This window comes from Neoarius graeffei, chromosome 12 (assembly GCF_027579695.1).
Source record: "Neoarius graeffei isolate fNeoGra1 chromosome 12, fNeoGra1.pri, whole genome shotgun sequence".
In the NCBI taxonomy this organism is placed as follows: Eukaryota; Metazoa; Chordata; class Actinopteri; order Siluriformes; family Ariidae; genus Neoarius; species Neoarius graeffei.
In genome coordinates, this window is record NC_083580.1 from 47,992,119 (window position 1) to 48,015,445 (window position 23,327).

General features: G+C 44.3%; 1 protein-coding gene across 1 annotated transcript in view; it reads left to right on the plus strand.

The window, feature by feature from the left end:
• The first annotated feature begins 3,966 nt into the window (after window positions 1–3,966).
• Window positions 3,967–23,327, plus strand: part of eri1 (exoribonuclease 1) — a 44,689-nt gene continuing 25,328 nt past the window's right edge. Inside the window, exons 1-2 of the mRNA XM_060935063.1 lie at window positions 3,967–4,331; window positions 20,601–20,752. Of these exons, the coding sequence (XP_060791046.1) occupies window positions 4,251–4,331; window positions 20,601–20,752 (233 nt within the window). The 5' untranslated portion in view covers window positions 3,967–4,250. The remainder of the gene's footprint in view (window positions 4,332–20,600; window positions 20,753–23,327) is intronic.

Genomic DNA, 23,327 nt, shown 5'->3' on the forward strand with positions numbered 1-23,327 from the left:
GATGACCTGGCGACTTGTCCAGGGTGTACCCCGCCTTTCGCCCGTAGTCAGCTGGGATAGGCTCCAGCTTGCCTGCCTGCGACTAAACTTTTACATGTATTAATATCAATATCTAAGGTTGGATTAGACCTGAGCTGAAACTCTGAAGGGCACCTTCTGTTTCACTGCTGGATTTACTGCTCAGTAAAATATAGCGTGGGAAAATCGGCCACAGCGAATTAAAATACACAATAAGCGCCAAATCATAATACTTTAGGTTCTAACAAAATTCTCTACAGATTCAGGAACAAGATTCACAACAGTTATAACAACTGGAAGTAGCCTGTCTTTTTCCAAATAAAAGTACAAACAGAGACTATCATTATTATTATTATTACTCATCATTGCAAGGGCTTTTATTTTGAAAAGAAACGACTTCTGGTTAGTAATGGCTCCCCTCAAGCAAGGCATCTATTATTTATGTATTGATCGATTGATTGAAACATCAGGCGGCACGGTGGTGTAGTGGTTAGCGCTGTTGCCTCACAGCAAGAAGGTCCTGGGTTCGAGCCCTGTGGCCGGCGAGAGTTTGCATGTTTGCATGTTCTCCCCGTGTCCGTGTGGGTTTCCTCCGGGTGCTCCGGTTTCCCCCACAGTCCAAAGACATGCAGGTTAGGTTAACTGGTGACTCTAAATTGAGCGTAGGTGTGAATGTGAGTGTGAATGGTTGTCTGTGTCTATGTGTCAGCCCTGTGATGACCTGGCGACTTGTCCAGGGTGTACCCCGCCTTTCGCCCGTAGTCAGCTGGGATAGGCTCCAGCTTGCCTGCGACCCTGTAGAACAGGATAAAGCGGCTACAGATAATGAGATGAGATTGAAACATCAGTTTGATTGAACAAATGAATAAAATCAGGGTTGTGCAAAACGTTTGCACTGACCGCATACATACTGAAAACATTTTTAAACATACAAAATTGTATTCTACTACTACTGCTACTAATTATTATTATTATTATTTCTCTACATGCTATGTTGAAAGTTATTTAAGGCTTATAGTTTGAAAAAAAAGTCACTTCCGGTTATTCCTGCCTCCTCTCCACTGAACTCTATAAAATGTGGAGAGCTCGTCAGAGTGAAGCCGGCTGGCCGCCATCTTACCACTCCCATCGCGGAGCGGAAGTGCCATTTAGATTACCGGAAGCTACACAAAATTGGACAAGTTATTTATGTAGTTGGTGAGAAAAATTAGAAGAAAAATGCCTGCATGTGCAGCAGTGAACTGTAAAAATCGTCAGGTCAAAGGTTGTGGATGGAACCACAAGCTTTAAAATGATATATGAAAGAGAAAGGTATACTGTATAAAAGAAAAACTGAAATAATCTCCGTAAAAATAATTATAGTAGTAAAAAAGAGCCACTAAAAAAAAGATCAGAGACTGAACTGGAAAAGGAAAAAAAACAATAACAGTGAATAACAGCGAGCACTATAAAGATATGTAAGGAATGTGGATGAAGTTGAGAAAATAAATAGCTGTATATTATTTACCGTGACCGAGGTCTTGAAAGTACTGACCGAGGCCTCTGGGCCGAGGTCAGTATTTACAAGGCCGAGGTCATGGTATTTCACAATACGGATCAACCTTAAGCTGGTAAATAATATATATATATATATATATATATATATTTTTTTTTCTTTACCAAATTCTAATAGAGGCGGCACGGTGGTGTAGTGGTTAGCGCTGTCGCCTCACAGCAAGAAGGTCCGGGTTCGAGCCCCGTGGCCGGCGAGGGCCTTTCTGTGCAGAGTTTGCATGTTCTCCCCGTGTCCGCGTGGGTTTCCTCCGGGTGCTCCGGTTTCCCCCACAGTCCAAAGACATGCAGGTTAGGTTAACTGGTGACTCTAAATTGAGCGTAGGTGTGAATGTGAGTGTGAATGGTTGTCTGTGTCTATGTGTCAGCCCTGTGATGACCTGGCGACTTGTCCAGGGTGTATCCCGCCTTTCGCCCGTAGTCAGCTGGGATAGGCTCCAGCTTGCCTGCGACTCTGTAGAACAGGATAAAGCGGCTACAGATAACGAGATGAGAAATTCTAATAGAAAATGAGAGCGTGCGGGGCGGCACGGTGGTGTAGTGGTTAGCACTGTCGCCTCAAAGCAAGAAGGTCCTGGGTTTGAGCCCCGGGGCCGGCGAGGGCCTTTCTGTGCGGAGTTTGCATGTTCTCCCCGTGTCCGCGTGGGTTTCCTCCGGGTGCTCCGGTTTCCCCCACAGTCCAAAGACATGCAGGTTAGGTTAACTGGTGACTCTAAATTGAGCGTAGGTGTGAATGTGAGTGTGAATGGTTGTCTGTGTCTATGTGTCAGCCCTGTGATGACCTGGTGACTTGTCCAGGGTGTACCCCGCCTTTCGCCCGTAGTCAGCTGGGATAGCCTCCAGCTTGCCTGCGACCCTGTAGAAGGATAAAGCGGCTAGAGATAATGAGATGAGATGAGAATGAGAGCGTGCGAAAGGGAAACTATATTTAGAACAAACCCGTGACAAGCTCGTCAAAAACCTATTTGACAAGCTACATGAGCTCGGAATTTTCCGAAAATAAAAAGCTTGATCTCGATCACTTCCCTGATCGAGGCGACAAAAATGTTGACAAAAAAATTGCTACTGTGTTTGTTGTTGTTGTGAACGATTGAGTCGTCAAAGGTCCGAAACTGGGGTCCGGATCGTCGGCCCGCTCGCGAGCCAATCAGAGCGCACAATTTGATGGAAACCGGCCTGTGAAAAAAATAAGAGGAGGTAATGAGGGGGGGAAAGTGACGAGATACTTTCTTGGGGCAAATTTGATCTGATACTACAGTTTAACACACACAAGCCAAGGAAACTGAACTCTTTTTCTGTCAGTCAGAACATCTTGCTGACATTCTATTATACATTCATTGAAAGTGTTTTAGCTTTTTCTATGCGCTGCTGGTATTACTCCATTACTGTACAGGACAGGAACCGCCTGCATAATATTGTCAAGGTGTGTTCTAAGATTATTGGACTTCCTGCTCGCCACCTGAATACGGTGTGCGAGCGGCCTGGCTCGTCCAATTCTTAAGGACTCGACTCGTGCTTTGTTCCCGGCATTTGAGCAGCTGCCATCTGGTCGCAGGTTCCGCTGTCCGGCCTGTAAGAGCCAGAGGAGGAGAGCAACCTTTGTTCCAAGTGTTATTCTCCTCCTGAACTGGAAGAAGTCTAAGGCAGTTACAATAACTTAAGTCTTCTGTACAATACTCTAGTGCAATATCACATGCCCTGATGTGCAATATTACAATATCACCTTGTCACTTTAACTACAATGTCACTCTAATCATCTCATCTCATCTCATTATCTCTAGCCGCTTTATCCTTCTGCAGGCAAGCTGGAGCCTATCCCAGCTGACTACGGGCGAAAGGCGGGGTACACCCTGGACAAGTCGCCAGGTCATCACAGGGCTGACACATAGACACAGACAACCATTCACACTCACATTCACACCTACGGTCAATTTAGAGTCACCAGTTAACCTAACCTGCATGTCTTTGGACTGTGGGGGAAACCGGAGCACCCGGAGGAAACCCACGGGGAGAACATGCAAACTCCACACAGAAAGGCCCTCGCCGGCCACGGGGCTCGAACCCGGACCTTCTTGCTGTGAGGCGACTCTAATCATATTGTCATTTTAATTTTATCCATGCGTCATTTTATTTATTTGCCATATTTTATCTGCTGTTTTTTTTTTTACTTTGTTACTGGCAGCAGCAGGCCTGCCATTGTACATAATACGCTGGGGTTTTTTTTTTGCCCACCCATTTTTGTGATTTTATTCTTTTTGTGATTTTATTTTCTTGCTCTTATTTTAATGTACCGCTCTTCGCCCTTCTAATTGCCCTTCGGGGATAAATAAAGTTTTGTCTGATCTGATCTGATCTGATCTGAAAAAAGCCAAAGACACGCGATGGGAGTGGTAAGATGGCGGCCAGATGGCTTCACTCGTCTCTCCAGCGGGGGAATAGGCTCTGAGCTCTCCAGATTTTATCTAGAGCTCAGTGCTGCACTGTCAGGAATATTTGGCGTCTTTTTCCTGTCTGGTTGGTTATTCAGGTCCAGACACAGCAGGAGAAAAGCCGGTTGTATCTCCTGCTGAGCTGTAAGCGTGGTGTGCCTCAGCGCCGCTATGGCGGATGTTGTCACGTGTGTGTAGTCAGGTGAAGGCGTGAACAGAGCGGCGCGCGCGGGCGGAGGAAGTAAAGCTGTAATGGAGGAAGCGGCTCCGCAAGTCCTGACAGCCGGAGTGCCGGCGCGCGAGCCCGAGCAGCGGGACAGAGAGCACAGTGAGGTCAGTCCTGAGTTCAGAATGGCTGCGACTCTTTCAGTAGCTCATAAATATAATACAGTAACTCTGTTATTCCTATTATTTTCCCGGTACGAGCCGAATTTTTCACGTCACTGTTATTTCCTTCAAAATGGAGTTAAATCGTTGTTAAACCCAGCTGCTGAAATATTGAATAAAGTGCCAAATGACTCGTAAATGTGAATCGATTCTTACGATTCAAATTGCGTGTTCACGTGACGTCATCAAACCGGAAGTCGGCCATATGGAGCACTTGCATGTGACGTCACAGCCGAGCCAGATTGTGACAGACGCCATCTTGTCGGTCAAACGCCATATTTCCGCCTTCTACTTCTGCCTTTTCTTCTGGAAAACCCTACTATATACAATTCTACTACAACGGCTGCGGCTACAAGCTCTCCCTACCTGTGCACGGTTTTTATGTTTTTTGTGTGTATTTTTGTGTGTTGTTCGTCTTCAAGATCCACTACAACCGTATGGACTTACTGGACATGGGTTTCCAGCAGAAAATGACGGTTTGTAGCGATTTCCATCGCATGCACAACATTCCGGACGAGATAGAGAGACCAGCGGGGTCTCCGTGGATTGTTATCGGAAGCAAAGCGAAGGAGCGGCGTCGGGAGAGGAAGCAAAAGCGAGGCTGCAGGCAGAGCCGGCCTGTTGACTAAGCTCAGAAAACAGCCACTCAAACCTCCACTGCCAAGCCTCTACCTCTCCAACGCCAGATCCATGTAAACAAAACGGACGATTTGGAATTACAGCTGGAATTACCTCATTCTATTCTATAATCGGCTGGTCAGTGCTATACTCAATACTTAAGTGACTTACCCGTCCAATGAGGATTCTTGTTTACAAGATGCCACATCTGAGTCGCTGACAAATCCTGAATTTCTGTAAAGATAACTGTCCAGAGATTTATAAGCACGCAGTGCTTCACCACTGAACAGCGAGGGGAAAGTTAATGAGGTAATTATACACGTCCGGGTATTCCGCTGGCAGTTCAAAATCCGGTCGTGAAAACTCCGTCCGGTAAGCCATAAGGGTCAGAAATCTGTAGATCGTTTATTTTAGACATATATCTAGTTATCTGTTCATTAGAAAAATGAGCCGTGTAGTCCGTCGGTTGAAATTGATCCATTCTGTACACGAGTGCAGCAGTATTCAGCGGTGTTTTTTACTGACAAGATGGCGGCTGTGTACTTTCCGGTCACGTGACTGCAAGATCTCTATAGGCGCTATTGGACACACCGACACCAAAATGAAATAAACACCGAAGATGCTTTGCTACAAGCAGAGACTGCAGGAGCAGCTAAGGATGTGGAAGTTAAAGATCGAACTGGTGAAGTGTTGTGGTGTTCCTAGGGACCCCTTCTGCATCCTCAGCAGGCATCTCAGGGTCACAGGTGTTTCGCCCCTTAACCTGTACACCTCTCCTGAAGGCCAATTTATGCTGACAACCCAGTCCTCGCAGACGGTGTCGCAGATAGCGTCTGCGTAGCCCCCCCACCTTCGCAGACGCTCTGCGCGCACCTCCCCAAAATTGTGACCACCGCAGAAGCCTCGCAGACAGCGTCACAGACAAGAGGGCTCTGATTGGTTCACTCTACATCCGCTGTACACGCACTTCCAGTTCCCTACTTTCCCGGTTTGGTTTGTTTTCACGACCGGCATTTTTAAAAACACGAGCGAAGATGGAGCAGCACGAAGAGCGGTTGATCGAGGAAGTGAGGAAGTACGTACATCTATACGACTCCAGTTCTAGTCATTATAAGTAACCGGAGGATAAACACTCCACTAACCACACTCACCAACTACTCCTAGCGACTTCGCGCCCCCTTGCGTTGTGCCGGTGAATAACATCGCGCACGCCTATTACTCCCCGCTCAACAATAAATTACAACTGTCTGCGAAAAGCTATCTGCGAAAGCCTTGTCGCAAGAGCATGCAGAGGCCTTGAGTGAGGCAGCAAAGGCTGAGTTAGCCTTCACCTGCATAAGGGGTCCAGCTACGATTCCTTGACAGCCACAGCCACCTGGAACTGGTTTCGGCTACTGTGGCTATCTCCCTGATAGCCTTCCACAGTTGCTTGGAATCAAGCCCAATCTTCTGCAGGAAACTGCACAATGACGTTGCGGGGAAACCCCGAGCGCCGACCTTGATTGGATAGAGGGTGGCATGCCACCCAGCAAGGCTCGCCTCTTCCACTATGTCCTGGTACTTAGCCTTCTTCGCCTGATGGGATATGGCTAGCCTGTCTTCCCAGGGAACAGTGAGTTCGGCTAGAATGATGGACTTTGAACTCCTAGAAAGAAGGATCATATCCGGTCGGAGGGTAGTTGCCACGACCTCCTGAGGAAAGACCAACTTCTTCTTGAGATCCACATGCAGCTCCCAATCTGTTGCACGGTGCAGCAGAGATGGTAGGTTGTTGGGTCTTTTTCCCTTCGGAACCTTGCTGCCCTCTAGATGGAAGCCTGTGAATCTTGGTGGTGCTGGCGGCTGTTTGTTGACGTTGCCTCTCTGCAGTTCGACCCACTTGGCAACCTCGGTGAGGACTCTGTCGTGTCTCCACCTGTAGCGCCCATCCGCGAGAGCTTTCGGGCAGCTGAAATATTGAATAAAGTGCCAAATGACTCGTAAATGTGAATCGACTCTTACGATTCAAATTGCGTGTTCACGTGACGTCATCAAACCGGAAGTCGGCCGTATTGGCGCTATTGGACACACCGACACCAAAGCAATATTCGTGAATTTTTATTTATTTATTTATTTATTGGATAAACTAACCCAGGGGTTCTCAAACATTTGCGATCTGGGGCCCCTGACTGTAGCAAGTGTACTTTGAGGGCCCCCTCTAAAAAAAACATGGCAATGCGCAAGGAGTTGTGGGAAAGGTCAAAGGTTAAGGCCTCATCAACGAGCGGAAGTAGAGCACGTCAACAATGGCGGAGGCTACAGGCTCGCTGTGGGGACACTGTTGTGTTGTCGATTGCCACAATGGACGTCGACTGCTTGAACAGTGGATGCGAGAAGACTGTAGTGTACATTTAAGTGAGTGTATACAGAAAAAAATTATGTGAATCCAAGCACACAGTTTAACGCAAAAGTTCGTTTATATCCCGACCCTGTCAGCTGTCAGATTCATGTTCATGAACCCGCCTTGATTTTCACTCTCGCCGATAATCATTGTCTGTATATACAACAGTATTATCTTGATTTTTATGTGCCTTAAAATGTAAAATGTTGGTTGTAATAAAAATCTGACAAGTTTCTGTGACTGTAGTTCTTACACCAGTAATGACTACTACTAGTCCCAAAATGATGGAAGCCTTGTAATAGAGCCCTGCACTCCCGCGGGAGTCTTGCGGGACCCAACGCAAAGCAGTGCAGCGCTAGCCTGGGCCCGCCCATCCTAAGCGTGACGCAACACGAGGGCCTGTTGCGAGCTAGTCTGGCCAGGCAAGCTATCTACAGCTCTTCCAAGCTCCCGAAAAATCAGGAACCAATCAACTTTGAGCATCTCCAACGGCCCTGGGTAGAGGCGTGTTCAAGGCAGTGACGTAGTAGAACTGCAACCGGAAGCCATAGATTGTTTACAGAATCTATGCCGGAAGCGCTTCATTCACTAGAAACATTACGAACATGGAGCAAGTTCTCATTGAAAACAGAGCAAAGAGCAGCCCTGGAGGTATTTATTGAAAGGAAGGACGTTTTCGCCTTACTCCCGACCGGCTTCGGTAAGAGTTTAATCTACCAGTTAGCCCCGTCGCGTCACATACGTCAGAGGAAAGAGTGATGTGATTGGTTTAAGCTTCGTCACAGCCTTTTCTGGCTTCGACCAGTAGCAAACTGAGGCATTTCAGGGAGGCGGGTCAACCACGGGCTCTGGGAAACGGTTGGGCTTAATATCTTGGCCAGACCAAATGCTCGCAGAGCTTTGAAGTCGTGTTAGCCAGACTAGTGCGGCGTGGGACAAATTTTGAAAGCTCATTGCGGGCGCGGACGGGAGGGGGAGTCACATTGCAGGCGCGGGCGGGAGAGGTGATAAGCTGCAGTCCCGCTAACTAAAAACGTGTTTAAAATAAAATTTATAAATTATTAATTTATGTCTATCGTATATAATTTGTGCTGGATATTTTATTTGGCATTAATAAAAACATTTTAAGATGCCTAAATTTGCGGACGTGGTCTAATCTCGCGTACGTTTCCGATTCCTTTCCGCTCTTCCGTGTTTGAGATCTCCGATCATGGCAGAAGAGCAGAGCTCCTCTAGTGAAGCTCACAGTGCTTCAGAAGTAAGTGCTGCTTTAAAAAGAGGTACATTTACCGTTAAAAAGTCAAGAGTATTAGTCCTAAGTATTAAAAAGTATTAAAAAAAGTATTAACTAGCAGGGCCTAATCTGGACCCGGGTGCAACATCGCGCAAACCCCCCCCCCCCCCCCCCCCCCCCCAAAAAAAAAAAAAAAACACACACACACACCAGTCTAAATCAGGACAACCATCACATAACTATAACTATAAACATTTTACATCAACTATTTTAACTAAATGGGCTATAATAAATAAGCCTGCAGCCACGGCGGGCTGCCTAAAGTAACCATTCAATGACACAACTGACAGCCTGCGCAGCCACGGCGGGCTGCCTTAAAAAGTAACCATCCCTGTGTCCTCGATTTCTTCTGTTCGTCTACTAAGCCAAGAAGTATATACCCGTTTTGCATTTCTGCCTCCTTTTTTGTATTTTCGACCCTGCGTTTATTTTCTTTCCTTTCTGAAAACCCGATTTGTGTCCAGACATTTTGTTCTGCTACCAACGAACTAACTCGTCAGGTCTCGTCTCTCAAGCCCGCGATGATTCCCGTGGGAAGGGCAACAATTGATATTCACATTTTTACAAACGACCAATAAACAGCCAATAGGGAGGTTGCAACGTTCAGGCTCTCCTTTGCTCACAGACACTCAGTAATGCACTTATTCAGGAACAGAGAGGACGCTTTATTTTTTATTTTATCTTCTTTTTTGGGGCCCCTCTCCACACCAGTCCCGGGTGCAAATGCTACCGTTGCTACCGTTACTACCCCTCCAGAACCGGCCCTGTTAACTAGTATTAAAAAGGACTGTGTATCGCACAGATTGTTCAATTTAAAGCTAGAAATAGACAGTGTATAATCTGAGGAGCTGGTTGTGGTTGCGCAGCACTTCATATGAGAGGAGAATGAAATCGCGGTTGGAATCAACGCCACAGACTAGGAAGTGGGAGTGCGAGTGCACAAAGCGAGAGCTGTCAATCAAAGCGAGAGCTGTCAATCATGAGCGCATGCAGCGCTCAACTTGGAATGTGTCAGCAGAATGTCAGAGTCTAAACAATAAACTTACAATAAATGAAGGATCGGTCAGTGGAGAGCTCAGCTAAGCTCAGCATGTTTAATTCCTCAAGCCAATGACAAGAACTTTGAGAAATAACGCGAACGTCTGCATCATGCGGGATTTGCGGGCGGGAGCGGGACAAAATATGGCAGGTGCGGGCGGGAGCGGGACTGAAAATCATAATTCTTTGCGGGAACGGGACTGAAAATTCTGTCCCGCACAGACCTCTACCTTTGTAATTTATATTAAATTTTAATTTTTAAATTTCACAGATTTCACAAAATGAAAAGTAAATGGACACAAAAATGAAACATCCTTGTCTACTATTAAATATACTAAGCAAAGAATAATGCATTTCACTAGCCTGGCTAACGCGACTTCAAAGCTCTCCGAGCATTTGGTCTGGCCAAGCTATTAAGCCAAACCGTTTCCCAGAGCACGTGGTTGACCCGCCTCCCTGAAATGCCTCAGTTTGCTACTGGTCGAAGCCAGAAAAGGCTGTGACGAAGCTTAAACCAATCACATCACTCTTTCCTCTGATGTATGCGGCGCGACGGGGCTAACTGGTAGATTAAACTCTTACCGAAGCCGGTCGGGAGCAAGGCGAAAACGTCCTTCCTTTCAATAAATACCTCCAGGGCTGCTCTTTGCTCCGTTTTCAATGAGAACTTCCCGTTGAATGCTTTCAATACAGCATCTACCGCTGTGTCAAAGGCTTGCCGCTGCTCCATGTTCGTAATATTTCTAGTGAATGAAGCGCTTCCGGCATAGATTCTGTAAACAATCTATGGCTTCCGGTCGCAGTTCTACTACGTCAGTGCCTTGAACACGCCTCTAACCAGGGCCGTTGGAGATGCTCAAAGTTGATTGGTTCCCGATTTTTCGGGAGCTTGGAAATGCTGTAGATAGCCTGCCTGGCCAGACTAAGCTCGGAACAGGCCCTCGTGTTGCGTCACGCTTAGGATGGGCGGGCCCAGGCTAGCATTTCACATATTCCCACTACCTTTTGGTTAACAGGAGTAGATGTTGATCAATTATATTTTTGTTTTAATGAATTAAAAAATTTTGCAAGTAATATTTTTACTACAGTTTACTACATATAATACACGGTTAAATACATAAAACCCTAACACTACTAGTACAGCTTAATACATGATAAAGTAATGCTAAATGCTATAAAAACACTGAAGTTCTGATGAACTATTGATAAGTATTAACAAAAGACCTGCATGCGAGAAGTTCACCAGTAACATTACAATTTAACAATCTGAGCAATTTGAACATAACCAGTCATTATCAAGACAGCAAACATCAAAGCCCCCCCCCATGATGCCACTTATAGCACTCATCACATCCTACGCTATTGTCATCATTTTCTGTTATGTCCCCACTGTCCTTGCACAACTTCTGGCACACACCACACAAATACACTGGTTTCCCAGTTTTTCGGGTCTTTCTTCGCCTGGTCTTTTTGGCTGCTGGTTTGTTCCTGCCTTTCGGTGGAGAGTCAGGTTTGGACAGAGTTGATATAGCAAGGTCAGCTGTTGAGGCAGCAGGCTGAGGGTCAGATGTACCTGAAGTACATGACTGATGAGTATAGTAAGTGATACTAGTACTGATACAATAAAACAGACGACTGTAATCTGGTAGGCAGCACGACTTATATTATTTCTCCGTGTCAGATATAGAACTATAACTATGAGTCGTTGACCTGTCAAAAACTGCAGTGGGCGTGGCAGTATCACCGGGTACATACCTTGATTTTTCTTCGTCTTCCTTGGACGGTACAGGCTGGATTTTCAAAATATCTGTGGCATATGCAAGCGCCCTTAACTCTTCTACCCCCATGGTAGTCGGCAATCCCCGTTCTCTCATATGCCTCTGCAATTCTGCCTTCTTCCATAAGGCATATTTGCTAAGGTTTGGCTTGTTTGCCGCCATGTTTCCATCTCCGATGAGGCCTCGACCTTTGACCCCTGCACATGCGCGGTGATATGTGTGAACTGGTCTATTAGTTTTTTGTTTTTTTTTTATTCTTGTATATTATTACAATGTTAGGCAGCACAGCCCGAGACTGAAAATGTTCACTCTCACCTTTCCTTTTAAACGTTTCTGCATCCAGACACCGATCCGGATCACCTCCAAAATTTAAAGCAGATACGCAGAACCTTTATTTTTAAACACGTTTCTGAGTGGATGTTACTCCATCTTTAAGGCTTGTATGCTGCATAAATGGGAATAAAAATTTTTTTTTTCGCGGTCCGGTTTCCATCAAATCCTGCACTCTGATTGGCTGGCAAGCGGGTCCGTATCCTACGATACAGACCTCTGGCGACTCGCTTGCTCACAACAACAACAAACATCATAGCAATTTTTGTCAACATTTATTTTCGCATTTCTCAGGAGAACAGCATTAATTTTACAGCATGGATGGCGATAACGGCAGTGTTCACAGCGAAAGCGAGTTTTACTACCCTGAGGAAGACAAAATAAAAGAAACATTTCAGGAGAAAGCTAAAAACCTGTAACTTGCTAACGCCGAGCAAAAACATGGCTGAATCCTGAATGACTCCTATTTGTATAAATAGGGGACTACATAGGCGGCAAAATGTATTTTTTTTTTTTTCCTGCCATGGAAGTGCACTTGCATACCGAGGAGGAAGCAATTTGCATTACAGCCATGAATGAGGATTCAAAATGGCGGCTCGGCTTGGTTTTCCCTTTCGGGTGCTCTCGTTTTCTGTTAGAATTTGGTAAAGAAAAAAATAAATATTAAAGCCGCAAGCGGCCTCGACGGGCCCTCGCACCAGCGGCCAAGGGGGGCGGGGGCATGCGTCCCCGAGAAATACCTTCCACAGCTTCTTCGGCAAGAGACATTACTCCCACAATGGCGACAAAGCACAGAATTGGACACATGGCAACAATAGGGTCTCGCACTGTACGGTGCTCGGGGGGTGCTATAGAGGCCCTGAGGCCCGCCTGGATCTGGGCTTCTGGTTCTCAGTAGTGGTGGCAGTCTAAGAAAAAGGAGCCAAATTTCGTGCGTTGTCGACCATGGCAAGCGCCCCAATAAGGGTCTTGTAAAGAGTTTGCTTGCCAAGTTTGACAAATCAGAAGCTGCAAAATCATTTTTGCCATAACCAGCACCCCCAGGGGCGAAAGTGCACAAAATTTGGCGTATATGTCAGGTGAACTATGAAGAGGTTGCGTATGAAGTTTGATGACAATTGAGTAAATACAAGATGAGATTTAGATTTTTGAAGAATAAATTTTTTGGTTTTTCCCATGTCAGTAGGTGGCGCTATGCTGTACATGAGTGATTATGAGTTGGAAAAATAAGTGTCTACACCAGCAACGTACTATCACAAAGTAGTGGTGTGAAGGAAAAGCATTATGGAATTATTTACCAAAAACCCGTTTTGGAGCAATTGCGTCGGCCAAAAACAGCGCCCCCCATGGACGAAAATTCCCAAAATGTGGTATACATGACATGGGAGGTAGTAAGAGGGTGGCCGTGAAGTTAGACCAAATTTGAGGAAAGATTGGATTTTTTGCCCAAAAATAGCGCCCCCAGTGGCGAAAGTGCACAAAATTTGGTGTATATGTCAGGTGACCTATGAAGAGTGTGCTTATGAAGTTTGATGACAATTGAGTAAATAGAAGATGAGATATAGATTTTTGAAGAATAAATTTTTTGGTTTTTCCCATGTCAGTAGGTGGCGCTATGCTGTACATGAGCGATTATGAGTTGGAAAAATAACTGTCTACAACAGCAACGTACCATCACAAGGAAGTGGTGTGAAGGAAAAGCATTATGGAATTATTTACCAAAAACCCGTGTTGGAGCAATAGCGTCGGCCAAAAACAGCGCCCCCCATGGACGAAAATTTCCAAAATGTGGTATACATGACATGGGAGGTAGTACGAGGGTGGCCGTGAAGTTAGACCAAATTTGAGGAAAGATTGGAATTTTTGCCCAAAAATAGCGCCCCCAGTGGCGAAATATCACAGAAATAGGGTAACATGTCAGAAGCCCAATGACTGAGTTGCCTGTGAAGTATGAGCAGTTTTGAGCAATCAGAAGATTTGTTATGAATTTTTAAGCATGTAAAATTTTGCATCGATAATTGATTGACGTATAACTTCTGAACGGATTATCCTACGTGAAACGTATTTAGTAACTTTTGTCAGCCATGTCTGTAGATGATGTGTATCAATTTTGGTGACATTCCTATGAACGGTCTAGGAGGAGTTGCGCCGTCTTCGTGGCCATGCATGTCGCACAAAAGTGAAATTACCTCACTTCCTGTTGGGCGTGGCTAATGCATTGGCATTACATTTTTGACCGGCTTAGTGAGATACATATGCGTACCAAATGGCATGCCACTACTACAAACTACATGGCACCCAGGCACCTTAATGCGGGAGGCCAAAATCACAACGACTTAGGGGGCGCTATAGAGGCCCGGAGCCCCGGCCAAGTTTGGGCTTCTGGTTCTGAGTAGCGGTGGCAATTCTCGGAACTGGTGCCAAATTTCGTGCGTTTTCGCCCATGGCAAGCGCCCCGAAAATGGCCCAACAGCGGAGAAAAATAAAGAAGAAGAAGAAGACGGAAGAAGAAGAAGAAGAAGAAGACGGAAGAATAATAATAATAGTGAACTCTTACAAGAACAATAGGGCCTTCGCCCATAGGGCTCGGGCCCTAATTATTTACCAGCTTAAGGTCGGTCCGTATGGTGAAATACTGTGACCTCGGCCTTGAATACTGACCTCGGCCCAGAGGGCCTTGCTCAGTACTTTCAAGACCTCAGTCACGGTATTTCACCATACGGACCTCCCAGCTGCTAAATAACACATGTATTTACTTTCGAGAGTTAAAATCGATCACACTACCGTTCAAAAGTTTGGGGTCACTTTGAAATGTCCTTATTTTTGAAAGAAAAGCACTGTTCTTTTCAATGAAGATCACTTTAAACTAATCAGAAATCCACTCTATACATTGCTAATGTGGTAAATGACTATTCTAGCTGCAAATGTGTGGTTTTTGGTGCAATATCTCCATAGGTGTATAGAGCCCCATTTCCAGCGACTATCACTCCAGTGTTCTAATGGTACAATGTGTTTGCTCATTGCCTCAGAAGGCTAATGGATGATTAGAAAACCCTTGTACAATCATGTTCGCACAGCTGAAAACAGTTGAGCTCTTTAGAGAAGCTATAAAACTGACCTTCCTTTGAGCAGATTGAGTTTCTGGAGCATCACATTTGTGGGGTCGATTAAATGCTCAAAATGGCCAGAAAAATGTCTTGACTATATTTTCTATTCATTTTACAACTTATGGTGGGAAATAAAAGTGTGACTTTTCATGGAAAACTACACAAAATTGTCTGGGTGACCCCAAACTTTTGAACGGTAGTGTAAATAATTTATGGTGAAAGTAACAAATCTCGTTACTGATCTGACTTCATTGATTGTGGGTTGACTCTCATTAAAACAGGATAGGTGTTCTAACTTATCCAACATACCTGTACATGCATGCGTTTTCACTGCTAAAACGTAAAAGGCTAATTAAATAATCAGATGAACTGAGACAATCACATTCTGAAGCAAATTAAATAATCTTATACCGGGAACTTAAACGCACAATACAAGTTACATGGATTCATCTAAATGCAGGTAAACAACGAGTGTTTGTTGTTTTTAATCCAAATGAGAGTCGCAGTTTACCAGGCTGTGTTCTCACTTCTTGAAGGCCGATCTTGTGGCCGATTGCTTTGAAACAGTCCGACTTTCAGTTGTTTGTTCATTCACTTCTTCCACGTAAGGGTGAGATGGCAGCGATATCCAGTTTAGAAATCCGACGGCTGGTCCACTCATTCTATATTTTCTCCATTACTGCTCGGTTCAGGCAATTACTAAAACCCAGGATGGAATGGAACGTCACCGGTTTTAGCAACAACCGCGGGGAGGTCACTGCCTGAGCGATACATCCCGTCCCGTTCCATCCCAGGTTTTAGCAACAACCCTCGGCTCACTCCAGGAGGACTGGTGCAACTGAACTTTCTTTTTTAAAAAATAAATAATAAGTAAATACTTTTCTTGTAGTTTTCTTTTCCTTTAATTGTTGGTACTGCACCCTCTTTCAATACGGGCTTATAGCCAACGCTGCTCAACAGATCAGAGGTTTCGTACGAGTCTTCAGTAAAATGTGCAGAGCAGAGGAGAGACCACTTCGTAGGCGCCCAATGTGCCCGTGAACTTCTCGCAAAACGCGTCCAAATCTTTGCAGTTTGAACATTCTTGGGCCATGAATGCAGCGTAAATCCACCTTCTGTTGTGTTGCTGCACCAGCCAAAAACACATCTACGTGGCATGGCGATAAATTAGCTCAGAATGGAGGATCGGAGTTGCAGTCAGCTCTGTGTTTTAGTATAGCGGAAATGGCGATGAGACCGATAGACTTCCTGCTGTGACGTTACGGACGTCAAGGTCATTCACTCAGACCGCTACCTGTATGAATCGTTTTAATCGTAAAAATTACTGTATTAGATTTATTGTTAACACTTAAAACTATTCCTGTGCCATTCTTGAGGTCTCAAGGCATTTATAAACGAAAGTGAGTATCTGCGTATCTGCTTTAGGTATTCGTTTCCCTGTGTAATTTTACTTACTTTTAAAATCAGCATCAACAAAGAGACACAATGGAGCGAGCTGGCGGCCAAAATTCTCTCAAAATCTTCCGTTTTTATCGAAGCAAACCTTGCAGCAATGTTTGTTTACAAACTGTCACAGTCACTCCCTAGCGGGAAAGTTTTACATGTCCAATGTGTCTCTTTTCCAGTTTTTCGATGTCCGTTGGTATGTTTTTCTCTCGTAAATATGTGTGAAGAATATACAGTGAAGTTTTGGTAGACTTTTGGGTGTTCAGCCCGTCTTTGGTTTCAGTTTTTAGTTTATTTAGTGCTGAATTATAGCATAGCTAATCCTAGCAGTAGCGCAGCAGAAAAGTTTTGTCATTGGATATTCACATAAGCTCTAACAAAAAACAGTCAGTGTTTGGTGTGACGACCTTTTGCTTTAAAAAAAATGGTAGTCTCAGGTACAATGAGTGCAGTTTGATAAGGAAATGAGCTGTAGGTTTTACTGAGCATCTTGCAGAACCAGCCACAGTTCTTCTCGACACTTTGACTGTCAGACTCGCTTCTTAATTTTGCACCAAAACCCAGCAGCCATCATTATGTCTTCTTTTTCTTTATTCTGGAAAGTGCTGTCTTATGCAACATGTTGCTTTCTTTACTAACGTACAAATGTTTTTCTGTAATGTTCATCTTGTGTGGAAAACTAATGAACGTAATTGGAAATCTAAAATGTTTTTGTACTGGTTCCATAATGTAGAAATAATAAAATAAGTCTATAAAGTTTGTGTTTTAAAAAAAATTAGGGTGCCGAAGACTTTTGCACAGTATTGTGTGATGTATAAACACACACAGTGTGTATAAAGGGTTCCCTACTAAAAGTGCGGGAAACAATTAATTCTTGTGGGCGTGTACTAGTGACCAGTGCAGGTGTTGCATGTGGACGTGGCTTGGCGTAGTATCTTTGTATTGCTGCGTTTCACGTGACGTCACATCCGCCTCATTAGTTATTCAGAACTTTAGCTGGTGGTCTACCAAAGCTCAGTTGACAGAGCATTTGTACGGAGAAGGTGCATTGCTCGCGTGAAAAATGCCTCACGCTTGCGTTGTTTCAGGTTCGAATCGATCAAACCGTGAAACTGATAAAAGTTTCTTTAGGGTTCCCCGTGAACTAATAAAAAAAGGGTGAACAAACACAGGATTTCACAAAAAGACGTCGAGAAAGGCAGCTTTTGAACCTCTCACTGAAATCGAAGCATGCTCGAGTTTGTAGGGCTAATGATTTTCCGCGATCGCGGAAAACGGACGGAAATTACGGAATTTTTATCGGGAAACAGATTTTTGACTGCCAAACGGAATTTTTGGAAATAATGTTTTTTTTTAGTATATCTGCGCTTATATTAATTTTTTCAACATTGTTCGCGTGTCAAAGTGTAACTCCTGCGTAACTCCTACGTAACTGCCGCTAACACCCAAGCAGACATGCCTTTCCGGTCAAGGCAGCTTTGTCGGTGATTGTGATTGGCTAGCTAAGTATGCCACAAGCCAATGAGCTGCTCGTTTACAGATTCGCTCCCTGCGTCACAACCGCGAAAAAGAAACGAACGCATCTTATCAGTAGAGTTACGGCTTCTGAGCATGCGAAGCAATTTCCAGACGATTTCTACGCTGACAATGACATTTTATTTTGTAAGTTTTGTGACCACAGCATTGATTTCGTCAGGGTTGACACGTGCAAGGACCACCTGAAATCCAAAAAACACGCGCTTCATAAACGTCTTCTAAATGACAGAAGATTCAGTCTCACAGAGACCAACACGAAGCAACTTCTGATGCTCTGTCATAATGGCGATATCGAGCAGCGTTTCTAGGTACTCTGAAAGCGCTCAATGATTGATCTGCAAGGAGTATTCAGGACTGTCATTACAGTCAAAATTAAACTATTCAAGTCTGTTTGAGAGTGTGTTGTGTGTTTTGTTAGGAAATATTGTTTCATGAGTTTGTGGTGGGGCGGCACGGTGGTGTAGTGGTTAGCGCTGTCGCCTCACAGCAAGAAGGTCCGGGTTCGAGCCCCGTGGCCGGCGAGGGCCTTTCTGTGTGGAGTTTGCATGTTCTCCCCGTGTCCGCGTGGGTTTCCTCCGGGTGCTCCGGTTTCCCCCACAGTCCAAAGACATGCAGGTTAGGTTAACTGGTGACTCTAAATTGACCGTAGGTGTGAATGTGAGTGTGAATGGTTGTCTGTGTCTATGTGTCAGCCCTGTGATGACCTGGCGACTTGTCCAGGGTGTACCCCGCCTTTCGCCCGTAGTCAGCTGGGATAGGCTCCAGCTCGCCTGCGACCCTGTAGAACAGGATAAAGCGGCTAGAGATAATGAGATGAGATGAGTTTGTTGTGTACTAAAAAAGATGGCTATAGAGTACCATATACATTACCATATAGGTAATATTTTTAAACAATCAGTTATGAGTATTGTCATTACAGGCTCAGTAAGTATTACCAAATATTAATTTATCCCTATTAATTTATCAGTACTCTCAATATTATATTGCATATATTATATATGAGATGGGTTTTTAGTTAACTGTGATCCTAGTTTCTTGATTTATGTTTATCAGTATGTCAAGTAAAGTATTTTGAGTCGTCTCAATCTGTGATCCCACTTTAATTTTTTTATTAATGCAATTTGTCAGCCTACTGTCAGTGTAATTGTTTTATTATATATTTTTATTAATGAATGACTTCATCATACAAAGGACCATTTGTATCTAGAGATGCAATACTTTGAAACCCAAATAAAATTATGCCAGCCAGAATTACTAAATTGGAGCCAAACAGAACAATTTTGAACTGAAGTTGTGAAACGGAATTTTTCATTGTCCGAAACTTTCCTTGCTACGTGTCGTTATTTTATGGTACTTTTTTTTATCACGAAGTGCTAAAGTCCCCAGCGGTTTCTTTGTTTACTCCTCACAAAGTCCATATGCATGAAGGTCGCGACAAAATCCTTCCCCAGCCGTACAGTTACAATGCGGCGTGATCACTTCTCCGTCTTGTTTAACTAAGATCCAGGTCTTTAAAGGGGTTTCTGATGATCTTTGTGAATGATTTACCTGAGAGATAAGAGCCAACACAAGTGAGAACCAAGCCAACTGTTTGTTGACATTCAACTTGCAGCGCTTCGTTGTAAAGACGCGAACGAAAAGCTTAAACATACTTACACGGGCAAAAACAATCCAGGATTGATTGGGCAGAGACTTGATAGCGAGGTCCTTTACCCAGCCGCATACAAAAAGGTTGTAAGCCTCTGTACTCTTCCACGCTTTCATCTGTTTTGCGGTGTAGAAGGCCGTCTGCAACACCAGATAGTTCGAGATGTCGGGGAACTCGACTGAAGGGTCGTTTTCGAGATCGTATGACAAATCCTTCTTTCCCAGACTGTAGGGGTCGATTCCATTGCACACAGCAATCTCCTGAATAGATCTAAAGCCAGACGTGGCTTCTAGATTACGAGCGTACTCTGATAACTCATCGCTAGGTGTCTGCGCTACGGCAGCCGTTTAGACCACCGGCTATTTCGCTTCCAGTAAAACCGCTAACAAAAGTCACGTGACTGAAACCCAGTGATAGCCATTAAAGCTAACTAGTTAAAATAAATTCAAATCAGTTTGAAAGCTCGTTGTTTGATTTGACATTAATAAAAAAAAAACCCTTTTAAAATTCCTTCAACATGCTACACGCGTTTTAATGAGAGGACGCATGTGTCGGGATGAGATGAAACCAAACTTCTAAGTTTTTCTTCTATTTTTGCACATCAAACGGTAAATTGGAGCTAACTGCAGGTAGGAACTGAAGGTTTGAGTGGGGAAACTGGAGAAACACCAGACTATGTGCTATTGCATTTGAACAAGGAATCGTTTGAGCCATTCATGTGGATTTGTCATTTTACTGCATCATATCTAATTTGCATAGAATTGAGAAAATCTCTATTCAAATGTCATTTGCGATGTCATTTTTGTCTCTTGCTGCTGTGACTGCTCTGTGTCGCGCGCGCACACACACATGTAGAACCTGACCAGTCAGCTGTTGCTTTCTTGCTTGTTAGCGTGACTATATAAAGCGAGTCTGAATTTCACATCGTGTCCGATAACTACTGTCAAACTGCTGGTCGTTACGTTTTAATATCTCTGTTTTTCTGATCATTGAAGATCCCGGACACAGCTGATGATGATGCTTCTTTTGCTTTCCTTTAGTCCACCCAGAAAAATGGCTCCTGTGAAGAACCAGCGCATGTGGATTTCAGCGATCCAGTGTATAAAGAGATCTCTCTGGCTAACGGTGCCATTAACCTCATGAACAGAGAGGAACTGTGTGCTAAATGTGCTGAACTCAAGCTGGACACCAGGTAACATCGCTATTTTAGCCTCAAGTGCTAAAGTGTAGTCTGGGTTTCTGTGTTTAAGTACGTTTTAGGTTTCTGTCCATTAGTGCAGTGTGTCTCAACCACTGGGCTGCGAATAACACCCCCCAACCCCCAAAAGTTGAAGATAGTTTTCACTCGTAGTCTGGTACAATTGCTGGGTTGCATCTGACGTCACATCAGTCTCATTAAGCTACGGTCACTCGGTTGCCCCCTAAAAATGAAAAGTTCCTTTGATCATGATGCATTTTTGTTTTCATGTTCCTTTTGGTAAGAAAACACACTGGGTGAAATATTTTGACAAAATTCAAAAGTTTAATGGTGGCACCGGGAGCTCAAAGTTATGGAAAAAGCTGCTATTTTATGACTTTTATGACAAAATTTTGATCACTTTTCATGAAACATTATGGTACCTTATAGAAGTGGTGTTCACACGGCACATATTTGCATCGATGCTGCACCGATGTATTTTGTTGCGATATATCTTACACCGGTGTAAATTTTGTGGAGCGTTCACACGTCACAAACCCGCTTACTAGAGAGACGCGTGTTAGCACCGGTGCAGCCTCACTTGCGTTCACACGGCAGTTTTTGCGACCGTGCTATATGATAGCAATAATGCAGAAATGAAATATGCGCATGCGTGAAAATGTACTTCCTTTTCCCGGTTGTCATGGGATCACCAAGCGCCGGGAAAACAACGTGGATGAAGACACCAGTGTTGCCAGATACTGCTGACGTTTTCCAGCCCAAAATATGTTCAGATCCGCCAAAATGCACTTAAAACCGCCCAATCTGGCAACACTGGAAGACACACAGTTCTGTTGTTGTTGATATTCGCCATTTTGGAAGCGCAGAATACCAGGATGCAAAGTATGCAATGCCTGTATGTAATCAACTCTCCTCACACGTAGTGAGTCTAGCCCTGTAGCGTTCAGACGGCCCATTTTATATCGGTGCTGCCCCGCAAACTAGCATTTACTCCAGAGTAAATTTCTTAAACCACCTCCCGAGCAGGGTGAGATTTGCACCGGTTTAAGCAGCTTTCAGGGGCTACACTTTGTACCGTGTGAACGCTCTACCAGGGCAGCCCCGGTGCTACACCGGAGTAAAAGTTGCCATGTGAACACCCCTAGAGTATACCAAATATCTTGGATACACATTTTTAGTACATATTCTAAATATATTATCAAGCACAGTTTGAGTTTTAGCTGTTCATTGAATCATTGTTCAACTACTTTTAAACAATACAAATGTATTATGAATCACATTAATGCTTCTCAATCCCTTGCAAAGGTTCTTAACATGATCTCTGGGTCACAAGGAATCAATAAATGGAGTCCAACATTGTGATTCAAACCTTATGCGAAAACATAAAATAAGCGTTTTTTGGCAAAAAATGAACCTCATGGTGCCACCATTAGACTTTTGAATATGGTCAAACAATTTTACAGGATGTCTTTATTGGTGAAAAGGAACACCCAAACAAAAATGCATCAGATTTTATGAAAGTGAGGGCAACTGATGCACCCTCACGGTCACACTACGGCTCGCGATGCTTTGCGATGGGTTATCGATGAAAATGAGGCGTTTTGGTGGCGATGCATGGCAATATACACATGAGCTAAAAGTTGTGGTCACACAGCACGCAAACACTTGACTGTCACACCTTCGCACATTTGAGTCTGGCGCAGCTCGAACGTAAATCCACCTTCTGTCGTGTTGCTGCACCGTCCAGCAACACATCTACGTGGCATGGCGATAAATTAGCTCAAAATGGAGGATCGGAGTTGCAGTCAGCTCTGTGTTTTAGTATAGCGGAAATGGCGACGAGACCGATAGACTTCCTGCTGTGACGTTACGGACGTCAAGGTCATTCACTCAGACCGCTACCGATATGAATCATCTCATCTCATTATCTCTAGCCGCTTTATCCTTCTACAGGGTCGCAGGCAAGCTGGAGCCTATCCCAGCTGACTACGGGCGAAAGGCGGGGTACACCCTGGACAAGTCATCAGGTCATCACAGGGCTGACACATAGACACAGACAACCATTCACACTCACACCTACGGTCAATTTAGAGTCACCAGTTAACCTAACCTGCATGTCTTTGGACTGTGGGGGAAACCGGAGCACCCGGAGGAAACCCACGCGGACACGGGGAGAACATGCAAACTCCGCACAGAAAGGCCCTCGCCGGCCCCGGGGCTCGAACCCAGGACCTTCTTGCTGTGAGGCGACAGTGCTAACCACTACACCACCGTGCCGCCGATATGAATCACTTTAATCATAAAAATTACTATATTAGATTTATTGTTAACGCTTAAAACTATTCCTGTCCCATTCTTGAGGTCTCAAGGTGTTTTTATAAACAAAGTGAGGCCATGGTTCTGCGTATCTTCTTGAAGAAGAAGAAAAAAAAAAAAGCCAGACTAGAATTTATTAAAATGAATATTGACAAGCCACAAGGTTTCTGGGAGCATGTCCATTGGACAGATGAGACAAAACTCAATCTTATTGGCAAGTCACATCAACTCTGTCCAGAGAAGAAGAAAAAAA